The sequence below is a fragment of the Silene latifolia genome, chromosome Y (assembly GCF_048544455.1).
Source record: "Silene latifolia isolate original U9 population chromosome Y, ASM4854445v1, whole genome shotgun sequence".
Lineage (NCBI taxonomy): Eukaryota > Viridiplantae > Streptophyta > Magnoliopsida > Caryophyllales > Caryophyllaceae > Silene > Silene latifolia.
Window position 1 is genome coordinate 4,877,931 of NC_133538.1, and position 19,469 is coordinate 4,897,399.

The following is a 19,469-nucleotide window of genomic DNA, read 5'->3' on the forward strand; positions in this document are numbered from 1 at the left end:
CTATGAGAAGTCTCGTGAATACACCTATTAGTACCAAGGAAAACGCAATGCTCTAAAGAGCACGTTGCACATTGAAATCGCAGAACGATCACATTTATAAAGGTATGATATGTGTTGTGAGGGGGTATCGACCGAAGCTCAGCTAGGAAGCTAGGAATTCAAATCGCAAGATATTCTCTCGCTATAAGTAAGTTGTTTCCTCATCTCACTAAAGTGTCAATTCAAATCGAAAGATATTGATACCTAAGTATCCAATCCTTCCTTTACATAGGAATTTCTTTCTGTCTCTGTCGCCTCTGTCGCCCCTAGTGGGGGATTGTTGGAAATAGGACTCTTTTGCCTTGTGTAGTTTTTTCCAATTGTCCCACGAGGTGCTTAATTAAGCTCGCACACGCGCGCCGGGCCCGAGCCCGGATTCGGGATTCGGCAATCGCCTGCAGCGGGCTATGCCTATCTTTAGTGGGTTGAGAGTTTTTATAAATAGAGCACTAGTTCAGCACTCTCAACACAACAATCATCCCTCTCATTTCTCTCTCCTTACTCTCTTACAACTTCTTACTCTCTTACAATTTCTGGGTAAAGTATTTACGTCGTTCCAACTTCCAAGGCTCTTATTCTCGAGTGGGTGGGTTTAAGCGTTGTAGTGTAAATCTTTGGGGAACTACCAGCAACTGCTGATCGCCACCACGGTCGTGCTAAAATAGTTTTCAAGGCATTGACTCTCATACCACATCACTACGAAACCAGGTTATATTTCCTGATCTCCTTATTTTCATTGTTACTGCTTCGTTTTGCACCAACATATTTTACTAATTTCTAATTTCTAATTGTAACTTAGTTGTGGTCGTCTCCTTTTATATTTGAAATCTGACAAATTCACAACGGTAAACCTCAATTGTACCAAAAGATACAGGTTAACCAGAACCCATCAGCTCCAAGTGGCTACGCTAGTATACATTATCCATTGCCCTTTACAAAAACGTTTCGGGGAATTTTGGCATCAATTCGATACAAGTTGACGATTAAATATGGTCAAAAGTTGGTACAAGTACGAGTCCGAGAAGAGTGGACATTCCAAATCCTACGCAGGTAAAATGTCGTGGACTCATTTTCTGAGTCACTACTAGGCTGCCTTTGGAAGATGAGCGGTTTGATCTCGTTTTAGCAGAAAATTGACTAGAAAAGAGCCCAAGATTATCTGTACGTTAAATCCACTATAAGCGCCTGCATCAATATTTTAGGATCAAGCAATTTAAGTGAGAAGATTAAGTAACCTGATTAAGATGTGCAGCAACACAAGGGAGAACCAATAGACCAGATGCGCCCATCGCACCACCGAGCTGGTCAACCACAGCAACTGTGACTGGTAATGTCTTCTGCAAATCATAAAAGAAGCACCTTATTAGTCTCACCTTGACCACTACGTTGCTCGGATCCGGTTAGAAGCTGAGCATCCGCAAAGGTGAGGCTCCTCATATTTTCTCTTTCTTTTTCTTATTCGTCCACCTCATTTTCCACTAACTTTTCCATTTACCCTCCCCAATTTATATCTACATCTATGCAACAATGAGGTTCCCCAATAATATTAATTCACACCCAAAAATTTGGGAGCCTCCCCAAAAGCAACTCAAAATACCTTACTTTTTCTTTGGGGACCTTCACTACAAATAGAGGAGCCCCATTTGTCGGGAGGGTGTGTGCAATAATGGGGTTCCCCATTTGAGGAGAGAGAGCGCATATGGGGAGGTTAGCTTCCCACCTTTGCGGATGGAGTGCCCAGGTGGAGGACTATGCTATTTTCGAGAAATCTTTTTTGTGTTGGCTTGAAATGAACTGTTCAAGCGCTATACTTATGTTTGAGCATCAGATATCAATACTGTAAGCAGGGTTATGCAAATAGTCGGAATCACATAGCTTAAACGTCATCGCAGTCGCGTTAAAAAATCAAGTTCCTGCTGCAACCGGCCTCAACACTATTTTGAACGAGGGAAGCCTTTGAGGCACAAAAGTGATGTTGCCATGGCATCAAATATCAGATGCGACACTCCATCACGACCGCGGACCGCGTTATTAAGGTTTTGAAGGTTACCAAGACAACAACTTATGAAGGTATCGGCCATATTTATAGACATAGCCACAACGACCACAATCCAATTCCATGTTTGATGCCATGGTGAGGTAGTCAGGCTCTATTATCAGTCAATATAGAAATTGAACACTGAGAAACTCACCTGGCTAGCAACTAGAAGGAAAGCAATGGCATTCTGCCGGTTGGAGAAGATTGACTTTTTTCCTCCAGAGAGCAACGATAAAGTCTTAATAGCAAGGGCATTGAAAACTAACAGAACTATATGCAGGACGCTGCACCGAAATAGCATATTGTTAGACAGTCCTTATTGGCAGCGAAAAATAGTTGATATGAAAATGGTAATTGTTCAACGTAAGCAAACGCATGCAAGGAAAGACATAAAATTAGCTGTTTAACTTACGCCCCCAAACCAATAGCTAGAAGGAATCCTGTAGGGTTAACCATCATAAGCAATGACCTAGATTTGCTCACTTGTATCCATGGGACCAATGCGCATTTACGAAAAATGATCACATATACAAACACACAGCAATGTCAAAATCAAACGCAGTTCTAGTATTTACTTGAATAAACTGAGAACTGTGACAAGCCATGAAAGTGGTACAAGCCTACAATCTAGAGTCTTAATCCAAACTTAAAAGTCGGAAGAATTTTATGCCAGTCTTAAATCATACAGCAAGAGATATTCTCGTCGATTGACCTCGTTAATTCATCGAAGTTTAAAATTTTCTGAGATCAATAGTATCTAGAAGAAACTTTGCATGAAAAAATATCAGGTTCCACACTTACAAGGCTGAGAAATAAAGCACTTATGATTGACAGAAGCTTGCGGTTGTTGTCAGCAAATTGCCCCACACCTGCAAATGACACAAACACAACGAGTTTAGAAGCCAATATTCATTCTAGTTAGATAGATAAGTGGGTTGGTGTCATGGTATGTAACTATGTACATAGATGGATAGAAACAAATAGACACATATGTTAAAAGGAGGTCCGCATCTACAAAAAGAAGTACTCACCATCAACGGCTTCACGAAGCACCTGTAGATAAAAACCGACACTATTTCAACTAATTTTATGTAGAAGTTCGACTGCAGTTATACTAAAAATATGCCTTTTCAGAATAAAAGGATACAAGGTATTTAATCAGACCATGTTATTGTTTTTGGCACAAAGTTCAAGCATATGATGAGAGAGAATGTGAAATAGTGCTATTATTTATAAGCATTATTTCATCCATTTACATGTGTCCTTTTCAACCAAAAACTTACCAAAACTAAAGATAGATAAATATTCACTGATCCATTACCATTCTATATGACTATTATTAAGCCACCAAGTGAAGTTATTACAGTGGTAATGCAGTCATTAGCCACTGTCAGAACAACCACTCAGTTTGAGGAACAACCCCAGTCACTTGCACTCAGAAGGTCTAAAGTTTAAGCCAACTACACTTAACTAATACACTTTAGGCCGAAAGCGCAGTTGAAGAAGTACTACTCCATCCCGATTCTATTGTCTCCATATGAACTTTGGTGGTGGTCAGCTAATGTCAACTTTGACTATTAATTTCTTCAAATATACAAATGCAATACAGGAACATTTATCATTTTTGATTTATCACAAACCGACCTGTTAAAGTATGAAACTTTTAGTGTATTCTAGACGTTTCCGGAAAGTTCTAGACTTATCCGGAATGTGCTAGAATAATCTAGAAACAACTAGAAGAGTCTAGAAGGATCTAGAAGAGTCATGTATGTTCTAGGTTTATGTAGAACAACCTAGAACCTTCTAGACGTGTGTATAAGTGGTAAGGAACTCTAGAGAGTTCCGTGTCTAGGCCTATGTTACTCGGATACTTCACTTACTTGCCGTATTCCGTATCCGATACGTATTTTGTCGGATACGATACGACACATAGATACTTCATTTTAGACCAAAATATTGAAAATTTCGCACAAAATAGCCGTATCAGATACTCCGATACATATTTTGTCGAATACGAGTAGACGAGTCCGAGTAACATAGGAATAGGCCACTCTAGAATGTCCTATTCTAGAGTGTTCTTAGGATGTATGAGAAGGAGGAGGAGCTCTATAAATAGAGGACCTCCCCTCCCATTTCTATGAACCCAAGTGTATCCCAAAAATTTCACAAACAAATAATACACAAACTAATTCCTTCAAACTAAACTTCAACTAATCAACTAAACTAACAACTAATCTCCACTCTACTTCCTATACTCCCCCATACACCAACAAGTGGTATCAAGAGCTCTAAAGATCTTAGGGCAACAAAATAAAACTATGGCTTTCGCATCAAACACTCCATTGCCCGCTCCTCTAGATTTTCTAGATTTATTTAGAGGAGAAAATTATGACCATTGGTGCATTAAAATGAAGCTCTTCTTAAGAGCAAATGCACTATGGGAGATAGTGGAAAATGGTCCCCAACAACAACAAGAAGGTGTTCCAACCACCAAAGCCACCTTAAAGAAAATAAAAGAGGATGAAATAAATGACGCCAAAGCCCTATGTTTCATCTTTAATACCGTTTCGGAGATCATTTTTCCAAAAATAATGTGGGCTTCTACCGCAAAAGAAGCATGGGATATACTCCAAAAAGAATTCTATGGTGATGAAAGGATAAGGACATTACGTCTTAATGCCTTAAGAAAACATTTCGAAAATTTGAAAATGGGGGAGAATGAAGACATAACAATCTACACTTGGAGAGTAATGGAGACAGTTAACCAAATGAAAATATATGGTGAAGATGTCGCCGATACGAGGATTGTGCAGAAAATTCTCGTAACTTTGCCAAAAAAGTTCGACATGATTGTCAATGTTATTGAAGAATCAAGAGATCTATCAAAGCTCACCCTGACAGAGCTAGTTGGATCTTTACACGCCCATGATCAGAAGTTCAAGACTCAAGAATCTTCTTCCGAGGATACATCTTCTTCCCATGATGAACAGAAATTCAAGACTCAAGGATCTTCTTCCAAGGATGCAATCTGTAATTGGGAAGAAAAGAAGGTAGAAACAAATGTGACTCTTATCCCTGATCATCCAGAGCATTCACAAGGTGATGTTGACACAACCAACAATGATCCTCCTACACCTCTACCAACTCTTAATGCACATTCTCCATCCCCGAATGACAATGTGGAGAATGTTACAAGAGCACGAGGTAAGAAAAATCTCTCTGAAATTTATGTAGAATGTCCCTCCATTCAAGATACAGAAGAGTCCAAAAGACTTTGATGAGGCTTCCAAACAGAAGGAGTGGCAAGAACCTATGGAGAAGGAGATAAATATGATAAAGGAGTTGGTTGACAAGCCAAGAGATCGAAAGGTAATTGGTGTAAAATGGGTTTATAAAACAGTGTTAAATCCTAATGGCTCCATCAACAAGCACAAAGCAAGAATAGTCGGAGAAGAATATTCCCAAGCAAGAATAGTCGGCGAAGGATATTCCCAACAAGCTGGAATAGACTACAGAGATACTTTTGCTCCCGTTGTTTATCATGCTACGAGCTCGAGGAGGAGACTTACATCAAGCAACCTCCGAGTTTGGCGATATAAAAGAAAAAAGAAAAAGAAGTGGAATGTTCGAGTTAGTTTCAAGTTTCAAGCTCAGTGTTACACAAAAAGTCTAAAGGAGGAGTGTTGAAGTATGAGACTTTTAGTGTATTCTAGACGTTTCCGGAAAGTTCTAGACTTATCCGGAATGTGCTAGAATAATCTAGAAACAACTAGAAGAGTCTACAAAAGTCTAGAAGGATCTAGAAGAGTCATGTATATTCTAGGTTTATGTAGAACAACCTAGAACCTTCTAGACGTGTGTATAAGTGGTAAGGAACTCTAGAGAGTTCCGTGTCTAGGCCACTCTAGAATGTCCTATTCTAGAGTGTTCTTAGGATGTATGAGAAGGAGGAGGAGCTCTATAAATAGAGGACCTCCCCTCCCATTTCTATGAACCCAAGTGTATCCCAAAAATTTCACAAACAAATAATACACAAACTAATTCCTTCAAACTAAACTTCAACTAATCAACTAAACTAAACTAATATCCACTCTACTTCCTATACTCCCCCATACACCAACACGACCATTTTCGTATTACCATTTTTAAAAGCTGCAACTGTTGTATATAATGAGAAAATGATGTCAACAGTGACATTGTTTGACGGCCAAAGTCAAACAGAGACAAATGAAATGGAGCATCACTTTGCCCTAGAAAATTTTCAAAACATCATGTCTTAATTGGGACTTTTGGAGGTACTTTTAACCATAAAATATGCAGCAGTAAATTCAGCTCAGGGAAAGCTACATTATTGCAGTCTTCTAACGAAACCCTGCTATGAAGGAAGCTATAAATTGGCACGAGTAATACTTTAGAATACTCAAGCAAACAGAGAATCAAGTGGAATCTCACAGAAAATACATCATCCTTAAGGAAGCCACAGCCCACAGGCAGTAAGCATCAAACAAGCAGACTTATTCACCCTTTTTTTCCTTCTGTTTTTTCAGTATTTCCTTTGCTCTGTTCTGAATAACAAATGCTGACAAGTAGATTTATAAACCCTTTTTTTCCTTCTGTTATTTCAGTCTTTCCTTTGCTCTGTTTTGCCCACAAAATAACCAAGGGCTTATAAAAAGTTATTCCTTGTTAGTATTTGTTATTCAGACTATGAATGAGTAACTGTGACTAAGAGAGATACAAAGTGCGCTTAGGGGAGTTTAATCAAGACATTCTAAGCCTGAGCTCTTGGAGGGATGTTGAGAGAATCAGCTGAACTTACAAGTCCATATTTTCAGCTTCTTCGTTCTTCCTCATGGTGTCCCATCTAAGTTGTGATTGTCTCTTAACAATTACGTGCTTTGTGATAAAACACTGTGTTCAGATACAGTTTTACGACAATAAAGAGTGTTTAGGTGACTAGGTGAGTGCATAACAAGTATCAGTGACTCTCTTGTCACGCTTATGAAGTTACGACAATAAAGCCAAAGAAATACAGCTCAGTCCATACAATTGAATATGTGCAAATGTATGTGAATTCCATTAGATCAAAGGGCAGAGAATAGCTTCGTCACCAAGTCTTCTGAGATCACTATTCCATCAGAGCAATTACTCAGGAAAGACATTAACTATTATTGGTAAAATGGTGGAGAACTTTTGTTAATTTCTCCAGAAAAACTGCTGAAGGAAAGGACAATTTAGTCAACCAGGATTAGAAACTGAACAGCTTCAGAGAGAATCCCATAAATCCATAACATGGAAACAAAGCCAAACCAAGGACAAAAATTGAAAATAGCCAATGCAAACAGTCTCCAATCCGCATATCATACCCTTCAGCTAACTTAGAAAGTTAGAAAGGTTAAAAAATTGTTATGCAAAACTGTAAGAGAAACTCAATGATAAAATTAATGTGCAAAAGATAAACCAAACCCAACCTTCAGGAGAAGAGACATGTTAGCCAAAAACCACGCACCTTTCCCAGGATAAGCGGAATCAATAAAGTGATGACAAGGCTTTTGAAAAGCTGCTCAGTAGGAATGGATATGCCAACACCAGCACCCACAAACTTTGAAACAGTAAATGGGACCTGGAAAAAGTAAAATATGCTTTATGCATCACACTGAGAAGAGCAGTTTCAGTAGCAGAAAGACGACATATATAGATTACTAGATGCATGCTTGTATCTGTAAAGCATAATGCATGCTCAGGAACACACAAAACCCCATGTTCTGGAGTGTCATGACAAGAACTGCGTATACAAATTTATTAATACGCATTTAGTTACGAGATAAGGACAGGCATATATAGGAGAGGCTGTGCACGAAGGCACCCACTAAGACTCAGGGGACCACAGATTAAGCTTAAAACAACTTTGACATCATCCAGTAGGAAGTGGTCAAGGCTACGGGATCTAGAAGGTGAAGTATAGCTATCATTAATAAGATGGTCTTACGCATTGCCAAACATTCATGACAGGAGCTGAATACAGAATATGCTTTAATAGAGGAATATGTTATTTGGCATGGAAGACAAGGGATGCAGCTACGTCATAAGACTCCTAACAGGCAAATATATGATTCATTAAAGACCCTGCGACAGAGATGTTGACATAATAATAAGTACTCAGTAGTCTTTTAAATGAAAGAACTTGTGAAACTTACAACAAGAATTCCGAGCAAGTTAGATATCACAGTCATTGCCAGAGCTAACGCGAAATTTCCCTTAGCTAGCTGTATTTAATCAAAGAAGATACGGTCAAAAGTAGAGTATTAGAAAGGAAAGTGAAAATAACTCTCAATAGATCTAAATCTCCATACTTGAGTTAGTGAGACACCACTTGACAACGAAGTTGGCATGCATGTGAATATGGCTAATCCTGTCGAAAACAAATAATAGTAAAGCATCTTGTAGACAGACGATAATATAGTTTCCAAAAATCAAGCATAATCAAACAACAACACGGGCATGTGATGTCAATTCACAACAATATACGTACATGATCGTAGATACCAATAAACTTGAGTTTTACGGATTTCACAGAGCACTGAGCATTCCCTGGAATTAAGGCTAGGGGTCTATTACACCGTTACTGCCCAACAACATTACCCAGTGCCTCAATGGCTCCCACAAATTGCCCACATAAAATAAGATAAAACTATAAAAGTTTGCCTTCAAAATTCACAAACCCCGTAATTTCACAGGCAAACTACATAATCCACCAGGATGTTTTCAACACGCTTAAACAGCTTTCGACACACGGATTCTCCTACAGGAAGCACAATAATTTTCTATCAACCCACCTCCCCCATCCAGCAATGATAAACAATGTACCAAAGACCGCATCCAACATAACATGCAGCTTAATCCACCTTCCTTTCCCTCAAAGAGCACTGACAGCATGCTTACAAAGATAATGACAATACCAAATTGATGAATAGACGAACAGCAATAAGTAAGATAAACAGAAATATCTCTATAGTATGGAGGAAAGTACGAAAAAACAAGTCATAAGCACCATCAGAAGTCAACTATCATATCAATATTGCTGTATTTGAATTTGCTACATGGTGCTTTCTAGACTGAGTTAAGCTCATTAACCTTAATTCTCGCAAATGAACTACTTTTTAATTACAAAAGAATTGAAAGGCAATAATTCAGCCCGAATTTTACAGTTTCATATTACCCTTTGATGCAGGGGGCGGACAAGATTAATATGCATAATTCTAATAATATATAAGCAGGGAATATGCTAAATATAGTTCGTCATAAATCATAATCCTTAGCTTCACTACCTGTCACAAATTCTGGAGGCTGAAAATTTAGTAGTAAGATCAACCTTGAGAACACAGGAGTCAAAAGCAGTATAGAAACCTGCAAAACAACCCTAGTTATTGTCAAAAATCTGCATACCGGGGCGGATTTACAGGGGATGATGGGGGTGAACCCTCACCCCCATTAATTTTGGAAAAAAAAAATTAAAATAGTTAAAAAAAGAATTACCGATTGTATTTTAGTGATGAAGATGAGCAGATGATAGAGGAGAAACAAGGATTTTATTTTAGTGATTGTTTTCTGGGTTTGGATGGGGAATATTTCTGGGTTGAAGAATGAAGATAGGGATGAAGAGGTTGAAGACGGATGAATAAGTGATGAAATCAACTTTGTTTTACTGTAATTGTTTAGGGTGGGCCATTAATTTTTTATGATTTTTTTTTACAATATTGTTTATTGTTTTGTGGTGGGACCATGGAGATGTACCTTGTGCTAGACACACTTTTTTTAACTCGCTTGTTTTTACTTATTAACTAGAATTGGTACTCGGCTAGTCGGCTTTGTACGGGTTTATTATTTTACAAAAATTATTTTTAATTAAATAAAATTATTTAAAGTTGTATAACTTATAAATTTATCATTAATATATTTTTCTATGACATATCCTAAAATTACGATGAAATAAATTATGAGATAAATTCACTACTCCCGCTATTAATATTTTGCTTAAATCATCTGATTAACTAATTTTTTTTCATAATAACCGAGATTTTCATCATACTATTAATAAAGTTGTTTTTACCCATTTTAATAAAAATATAGCCAAAAACTCTTGTAAAACTAAAATCGACCGCGACGAGCGATTTTGGTCCGCGACAAGCGGTTCGGGAGCGATTACGTGACACCACGATCACGACCGATACCGAGATTTAAAACCCTAACACCCGTCACCCCCATTCCATAAATCCTAGATTCGCCACTGATACATACAAGGACATTTTTTGGCCAAAGCTAACTGCAGTAACATCTAAATAAAAAACACTGCACATTGGCAATCGAGTCAACATAATCTAAGAAAATGAGGTTTTTTAATACGTAGTACTAGATTATCGCATGGAATTATGAGGATCAAAATGCCATTTTGAGTGACCATCCATATAATTTACACCAGCAAGAGTTTAGAAATAGGTTTTTTAATACTAGGATTTATTGCATGGAATTATGGATTAGCGAGCATATATGTCTCATCTAACTTTCAAGATATTGCATGGATCAGAAAACAATATGTTTAAATTGATTTTGTCCAGTTTTGTCCCTTCAACTACTTTTTTACTTTTCAGAAATGATTTTGTTCCGGATTTCAAATCTAAGAAGGCAATTTTAGGAAGTTTCTTGCTTCCTAAACTTGATACACAAATTCTCATTGATGGCGTAGTATATTTAGTCTTGGTGAAGACGCCAAATGTCGCTTTTTTAACTACAAAAATGTTACCATTTTAATGACAAACTATTATAGCTTTAAAAATTATTTACCTTAAAATGGTTACATTTTCATCTTAAATGGGTGACATTTTGCCCGTCTTCAGCTGAAGACCAAATATGTCTGCCATCAGCAAGACTTGCTGAACTTGATAAGGGTGAGATATCATGTTCTACCTTAGATACCTCTAAGAGATGCATAAAATAAACTAGCCTCCAACTCCCGAAGAGATTATAGCTGACATGGTGCAACAATTTAAGGAATGTATCATCATTGTCAAGGAGGTACATATATGATTACACAGCTAATGATGAAATTTACATGCTAAACCCAAAACTACAAACTAGGTTTCAAGTATCATCAACATCAAACAACTCAAATTAAAATATTTTTTAACATATACAACAAACAACAAAAACACAAACAACATGCTATTTAGGGGTCATCAAACATGAATCATGGTCACAAGGAACTGTTGCTCGAAGAAAGAGAAAGAAGGCATCAAAAACTTGGCAAAGATAAGATATAACATAAGGTGACACAACAAGAGGAAAAAGGGAAAAACGAGAGTGGACCAAAACAAAGTGAGAAAGTGAGAAAAAAACCAAAGCAAGGAAGAAAGCAAACACAAAGGGAGATGATAAAGGAGATAGATAAAAGGACAAAAGGAGTAAGGAAAAACCGAAACTGAAGATAGAGAAGGCATCACCAAAGACATACGGAGTATAAGACAATTTAAAACCCCGTCACCCACATAAATTTTGTGTCCAGTTTGTCCCAAATAAAACAATACCACACCAAATAATCCAACAGGCCAGGCATCTTTTGCTGCTCCAATTTCTTGACTCCGTAACGTCAAACCTATAATAACCAGAGAAACTCGAAAATTTCAATGCCAATTTGACATAAAGCTCCAATGTTAGTTTAAAGCGTGGTCAATCCTAACCTGAAATAATAAAGATGCAAAATGTGCTCACTTTTGACAATGAATACTGATCAGCCAAGCAGCCCAGACCCAGATTCGCAAGCCCAAGAGCAACCCCACCAACAAGAGCTGCGCATAATAAGCATGCTCATCAATGACTCCAAGTTCAACAAAGTAATGCCATGCACATACCAAACTTACTAATCCCAGTTCAGAGTACTTCCTCGTACTCGGCATTCTTTAAGTTTCTATTTTCCTGTGAGGATTATTTTATCCAACGTAAAGAATCGGTTAAATCAGAGGGAATAGTAACTAGGGAAATAACCAAGGCACAGAGTCAAATTGCTTCACCTAAAAGAGAAGACAAACTCCAAAACCTTACAGTATTATTTATACTTTCTCCGTATCCCAGAAACTCAAATGAGACCGTTATATGCATATAACGGGATCGCCTTACGCTATATAGGTTACTCTATAAATGATATAATGACTTAATTGTAGGCGTACAACGGTCTCAATCACACGGGGGCAACTACCTATAGATTTATAAAGATTAAAATAAGAAACTACCTAATGGCAGAAAATTGTTGGCAGTAAAATCAAGAATTGGCTTTGCCAACTGCAACAAATTCCCAGAATTCTTAGCCTCAGGATTGCTGTTTCCTCCATCATTAATCTTCACTAATAAAAAAAAACACAAATAAATTAGAAAATAGAAATAAATTATTCAAAAAAATAAAAAAGGGAAGAGTAAAGAGAGTAGTATAGACTTAGATGATGAAGATGCTCTGATATGGGATACAGTTAATCTGGGTGGTAAATGAATAATTGAATTGAAGGAAATTGTAGATGTTTGAAAATGTGATTTGGGGAAAAGGGTTTTGGGGGGAAGTAATGAAGCATAAAAAGAGGAAGAGGTTGGTGAGATACTGAAGGAGGGTCATTTTGATTGTTCCCGCCATTGAAGGACTGAGCTTGAACTTGGATTAGAATGAGTAGAGGGTCAAATAAGGGAGTCCAATGACATAGTGGTAATTTTTTTTGGAAAATACGGCAAATTATATCCTCCATAAAAAAATTTAAAAAATAAAATTAAAAGAAAATAGATAATTATCCAGTACATGAATAACTACCCATTATATGTTCATTGTAGTTTCTTTTTCTTTTCCAAATTACTGAACTTATCAATTTTAAAATCATATCAAATATATAGTTTCATTTCAATGAGTAGATTATACAACCTGTTTGTTGTATGCGATTGTATGATCTGAGAATCCGAAATTTTGTGTCTTAAAGTTTTCGAGTTTTGTTTAGAAGAATGAAATTTATCTTTGAAAGTTTTTGAACTCACACACTTAAACAAAAAAAATAAACTTTTACAAAACTCAGAAAAATTACATATAAGCTCGGATTAATGTATAGGGTTGTACAATGCTTATTATACAACTGGTTGTATAGTATTATTTGTGGTTTCATTTAGTCATACTCAAATTTACGAAGTTAATAATTCATAGTTGTTTGGGCCAAAATTCACTATTTGGCCTAATGGGTAATTAATTAAGCAAATGGACTCATGTCATACATAGGGGGAGTCGGGCCCATGGACCGCAAATACAACTGTTCGGGTCAATTTCTACATATCGGGCCAACATAGGATTAGGTCCATCAGAGCCGATTTGGTGAATTGGGCCGAGGAGAGCAACGGCCAAGGGAGGCCCGCGTGTTGAAGATCATCAGGGAGATTTCAGGGAGAATTGAGGGAGACGGCCAAATATGGAAAGAGTTATTATGGAAGTTATATTCCCTTTCCATAATCGGAGTAGGACAAGGGCTAGGGTTTATTCACTATAAATACAAGGGAGCAAGGAAGAGAAGGGATCCATATTCATTCAACAACAAGCTACAGAGATAAAACCTACCATCCCAACCTACCATTGCTACGTATAATACCAAAGAACTATCCTACGTACACCAATACACCATGAACACAATCAAATATATCTCATAACCATTGGGTAATGATTACCAAATCATTACCATGTTTCCACAATATCATCCCACCATAATCATGTAATCATTATTCAATGATTACCCAATTATTACCCTTATAAATACCGCATTCCAATCTAACCTACGTACAATTGTACAAACAAAGATGCGAACCCATAGATAGCCACTAACATCCTAATAATATTCGTCTGCTTCGCTTACGCAAAAGACCTAGGTTATTTATCATCGATCCAGCACCGTTGTATATTATATTTGTACTCTAATTATCAAATAGTGGAATATTGGTGCGATCTGACTCCCCCGTGATCGTTTCCCACATCGGGTTTTCCGCGTCACCAAAATCTCTTGTGTCATTATTCCTTTATTTTGCCCTTTACATTATTTACATCATTATTCCGTCATAAGTCATATATATAATTTAACCCCGATACGAGGCTAAACAGTAGTAGGTCACTTTAACCCCTAACGAGATAGAATATCGTGTTTTGACAGTTTTTTACCAAAACAGTTTTGGCGCCCACCGTGGGGCATGGTGATCGATTTCTATAGCCAAGTTGTCATCAAGTCAATCTCCGGTGCCATGTCTGCTAGCGAGCGAGATCTCATCGCTATTTATGGAGTCAGCAGTAGATCTGCTCCCCGTGTTATCCGGAAGCCGAATGATCGCCTTCCCGGGATCCTCCGAAGCCTCGCAGCCAGATCCGCTCCCCCGAAGCCCTACCAGAGACCGATGCGATCCGGCCCCGAAAATCCTTCGACCCCGAGTCCGTAGCGCACCGGCGATGTTGAACTTCATTCGTACGCCCGAGTCCGGTAGCGCACTGGCAAAGCAGAAATTCCTTCTGACGCCTGAGTCTGGCAGCAGATCTAGTTACTGACCCTTCGAGGCGCCCGAGTCCGCAGCGTAACTTCCCTCAGACGTTTGAATCCGGCAGCAGATCTGGTCCCTGGAATTCATCCAGATGCTTGCAGCAGAACTACTCCCCAGAGTTCCTCTGAAGTCCTACAGCAAATCTGCTTCCTAGAGTTCCACCAGCCTCTGTTAGAGCAGGAATGATCAATCCACCGAAAGTCAACAACGATGCACTAGCGATTAGTGTACGACATCAAGTGGACTAGCAGGTGACGACAGCGGATCGGACCTCAAGAATCTATGGCCCAGATAGACAGATCCCTGAGGAGCTAGTCACCAGACTACAACCTGGAGGCCCAACATATAACCACCCTTCATGCTGATCAGACTACAGGCTACGTCAGATAACACCTTATCTTTTGATTCGGTTGAAGCTAAAATCATCCTCATTGTAGGAATTTCAGCCATCGGGAATCAGAATGACAATCTGGAGCCATTGTCACCCAACTCCAGTAATCAGTAACCCCAGAGAACATATCTCTACAGGAATGTCATCGCGGAGGTAACATCTTTGGTATTGTTCCATCTGTTCTTAACCCTCTTGCAGGACTTGTAAACCTGGTGGAGTGACGACTCCAAAAGCTAAGGAACATGACCAGCAGCACCATAAGACAAATAAATGCTGCTAGAGAGTTTTCAATACGAACAGGGTAACCTGGACCACCTGCTATCACGTGGGGGCAAGGTCCAGTAAAATAGGTTCCACAAATCAGGTTCTACCCTTTATACTTTCTATTTGTCCTAGAATAATATACGTGATAACAGGTGGATTAGTACTGTGCGGCCTAGCATACTAAGCAGCAAAAAAGGCATGACACAGAAACAAAAAAGAACTCCTAGGGTCCTCCTGCAGAGTCAGCCATGAGAATATGCCACCTGTCACATTCGACGAGGTAGATGTTCATGACACTCAGAAGCACCACCACGATGCTCTCATCATAACATCATACATAGAAACTATACCATAAGAAAAATCCTAGTGGTCACAGTAAACTCAGTCGACATGGGTAAGATGGACCCAGAGCTAACATTGCTTGCAGGTTCAGAGTATACAGGTAATCTTCTTCAACAATTTAGTAAATTTCATAATGCTAACATGGATTGTTTCGTTTGGTCCTATGATGATATGATAGGAACCAGACAAAATATAGCCAGCAGGCTGGACCCAGCTAAGACAAAAATAATCGAATGCGACTCATGACTCTAAGCAACTGTCACCCTCATAGGGTCGGCAGCCAGCAGTAATCAGTTTGTACAACGAGTATCCTAGCCAGGCTAGAACTCGAGGAACATCACAAAAAGAAAACAAAGCAAAACAGAAAGGGCCAGGCCCCAAAACTGACAAACAAAAATCCGAACAAGCTAGGGGAGAGATCTATCCAGCAAGATCCTTTTCTCAGCAGCTGTAATATCAGCTCCACCACCCAGTTCTGTTTGATCTCTTCTTGCAGGATTTAGCTCTAGTTCGGAGACATCAGCAGCCTCAACAACATTTTATGGGAGCTGACGTCATCAGCATCCAGAATCTCGAAGTTGGAGGAGCCAGAATCAAAAATTTAGAAAGCAAGAAGCAGGAAGTAGGATGCAGGATGCAGGAGGCAGGAAGGAGTCGTGAGAAAGCGGTCGGCGACACCGAACAAAGCAGACCGAGTAGTTGTCAAAGCAGTCCTTTCAGCCAGCGACCTAGGCAGCTAGAATCTAGCAACAGCTTGGACATAGAGCGTCACCTAGGAGCTAGAAGCGAAAAGGGGCAGATGCACGTTATTTTATGGTATACTTGAGAGGCACCAAAAGTTCGATTGGGCAGAGAAGCACGAAAGACATTCACAAATTTGAAACACTATCTAAGCGCACCACCTCTGCTGTCCAAACGAGAACTAGAAGAATCCTGGTCCCCATATCTATCAGTGGATGAGACAATAGCCAATGTCATGCTGGAAGCCAGAATATTACTTATTTAAGTCTCTGCATCCTGCAGAGACCAGCAACTATGAGAGCCGGCCGCCTGAAAGTTTGACACCTGAAGTTAGCTACCTGAGTCTGACGTCCGCCACCCGTGACACCGAAAGTCCGGACACCGGTTAGCTACCCGAGTCCGACGTCTGCCGACCCGGACACTGAAAGTTTGACGCCCGCCGCCGGATGCCTGAAAGTCCGACGGCGTCGCCGCTTAGGCACTGAAAGTCTGACGCCTGAAAATACGACATCCGAAAAAGCTGGGCACCTGAGGATATCCGAAACCAGCCAGATGCCCGTTCAGGGACCAGAACCTGAAGGCAAACGCCCTCAGAACCGTGTGGGAATCACTCAACCCAAAAATATTTCTTGCAGGACCGTCATTAAATTCTTCTGCCAGCAGAAGTAGTCACACGGGCTCCAGAACCTGCCACTCTCCCCCCAAATCAAAAGGAGCGCCCTCCTACGAAATGCAGGGCGCAGAACGAAGAGAGCAGAGCGCTGCCTACAGCAAACTTTCTGCTTGCAGAAATAACCTTCTTGCGTGCAGATCAGGCCACCCAGCCAGCAGGACAGGTTGCTCCGCCAGCAGCTTGCAGATCACCTTGCTTGCAGGATACTCCGCCTCCTAATGAGTATCAGATCGCTCTGTCAGCAGGATCCCAACTTCTGGCGTCTGATCCCCAACATGTGCCTGATATCTAGCAGTATATAAAAAATCCCTAAGTACTCTGAATATGCAGGAGACAGGCAGCAGCCAGAATGCTGCAGAACACATTCTTACATTAGCTTCCTCAAGCGAAAAATAAACATCAATACATGCTGTCATCAGCCAGGTCCCTTGGAAATTAGAACGTGAAATAATAAATGACAAGTAGAAGTGCATGTTCTCCACACCCAAGCTGTGAAAACTATGCAGGGGGCAAAGAATACATATTCCGCATGACAGCCAGAAACAAGCAGTCCAATGGACAAGCTGACTCACTATTGAGAACCTGAAACGAAAGCTAAAAGAAACTGGGGGCAAAAACTAAAAGAACAGTTCAAACACCCTTCAGCCTGGTGTTCGGAGGAGAGGCAGTAATACCACCAGAAATAAGGACAACACAGTTACCTTGAAGGTGTATAACCACCTATACAGGCATACGATCCCTTGAAGGTGTTCAACCACCTATACAGGCATACGATCCCCTTGAAGGTGTTCAACCACCTATACAGGCATACAAGTCCTTAAAGGTGTACAACCACCTAAACAAGCTTAAGTCCTTGAAGGTGTACAACCACCTAGATAGACATAGGGCCCCAGCATGCATGCAAAAACAAGCCCTTGAAGGTTTACAACCACCTAAACAGGCATACAAGCCCTTGAAGGTTTACAACCACCTAAACAGGCATAAGGAGCGCAGGGATTTCTAAGAAACCAGGATCCTGCAACGTTCCACTGGTCCTAGAATGACGATAAACTTGCCTAAGATACGCCCCTGTTGGCTTTAAACATGATGAACACACCTTGCGTCATGAACAAGGTTAAGTAGTCAAATTGCGGCATACGCCTGAATCAGTCATCAGACTGACACGGCAGCTAGCTAAGTCTAAATCAACCCTCTCAGGTTGACACGACAGGTCTAAATCAGCCCCTTGGGTTGACACGGCCACCTCCAGCCTAAATCTGCTCCTTGGGCAGACACGACAAACAATATATTTGAAAACACTTACCAAGACTTGCATCTTACAAAGTCAAGTCCCCAAAACATTTCAACAGTCCTAGAACGACGATAAACTTACCTAAGGTACGTCCTACAGTGACTTAACACTTACTCCTACCCCCTGGCCAGGGGCAGGTATATTTATCATCCTTCAAAACATATCTTGTCCCCGTAGACAAAGACAAAACATATAGGCATGATTGACATTGCATTCACAGCATACTATAGCCCCTATCATACATTAGAGGGTCCTCGCATGCACATGCATTGCATTACTAACATTTTGCAGGTATCACCTACATGACAAGTGCACAATAAACTTGTGCCAACTACCAGACTCACCCTTGGTGACCAGATAACATAATGGTAAGGGCAGGTGGAAACTATTCCTCCTGATCAGCTGTCAGCAAGATTCCTCTATCAGGCATCTACTCCCCAGCATCTGCCAAGAAGATCTCAGCATCTCCCACCTGGTCCTTAATGTCGGGCATCAGCTCCCTGGCATCCGCCAAATAGATTCAGCGCCACTCCTGTTTCAAGAGTCGGGCGTCGTCCCGACACCTGCCTCTGTTCCAAGAGTCACCTGCCTGGTCCCCGCCACACTGTCCCGATTCCTAAAGTCGGGCGCTTTGTTCCCAGTCGGTACTGTCCCCTGTCCCCGAGTCAACCATCGTGTCCAGGCGTCAACCAAATAGGATCCTAATATCAGCCATCTGGTTCCTAGAGTCAGCCATCTGGCTCCCAACGGCAACCAACAGTGTCCGCCTTTAGGAACCCAGCGTTCATCATCAGATTCCTGGCATCCACCAAGTTGAAGCTGAGCAGCCTTCAGCAGAAATCCGCTTGATGGCGTAATATGCTAGCAGAAATTTATAAGTCGGCATCTTCAGAACATCAGCTTGCAGATTAGCAGAATTAAGGAGTGACAAAAATCGGTCTGCCAAAACAACAGAGTATGATTAAGTAGAAACGAGTAGATTGGGGCACCAGAATTATTGGTACAAAACAGGGATGCAGAGTTATCTCAAGTGTTTCCATCAGGAGTCACACCTAGCAGGCTGGCAACAGCTTGCTCCAGCGGAGTTTCATCATCC

At 40.1% G+C, this 19,469-nt stretch overlaps 1 protein-coding gene across 1 annotated transcript; it reads right to left on the bottom strand.

Moving 5' to 3' along the window:
- Positions 1-897: 897 nt before the first annotated feature.
- On the bottom strand, positions 898-13,725 carry LOC141627514 (putative sodium/metabolite cotransporter BASS4, chloroplastic). Its single transcript, XM_074440756.1, has 14 exons — positions 13,710-13,725; positions 12,361-12,471; positions 11,812-11,919; positions 11,659-11,726; positions 9,406-9,484; positions 8,431-8,489; positions 8,275-8,343; positions 7,587-7,700; positions 3,109-3,130; positions 2,882-2,946; positions 2,490-2,578; positions 2,232-2,361; positions 1,275-1,376; positions 898-1,198 (listed from the first exon to the last, which is right to left on the bottom strand). The coding sequence occupies exons 1-14, from the start codon at positions 13,723-13,725 to the stop codon at positions 1,124-1,126; spliced, it is 1,107 nt and encodes a 368-aa protein (XP_074296857.1). The 3' UTR covers positions 898-1,123.
- Positions 13,726-19,469: the final 5,744 nt, after the last annotated feature.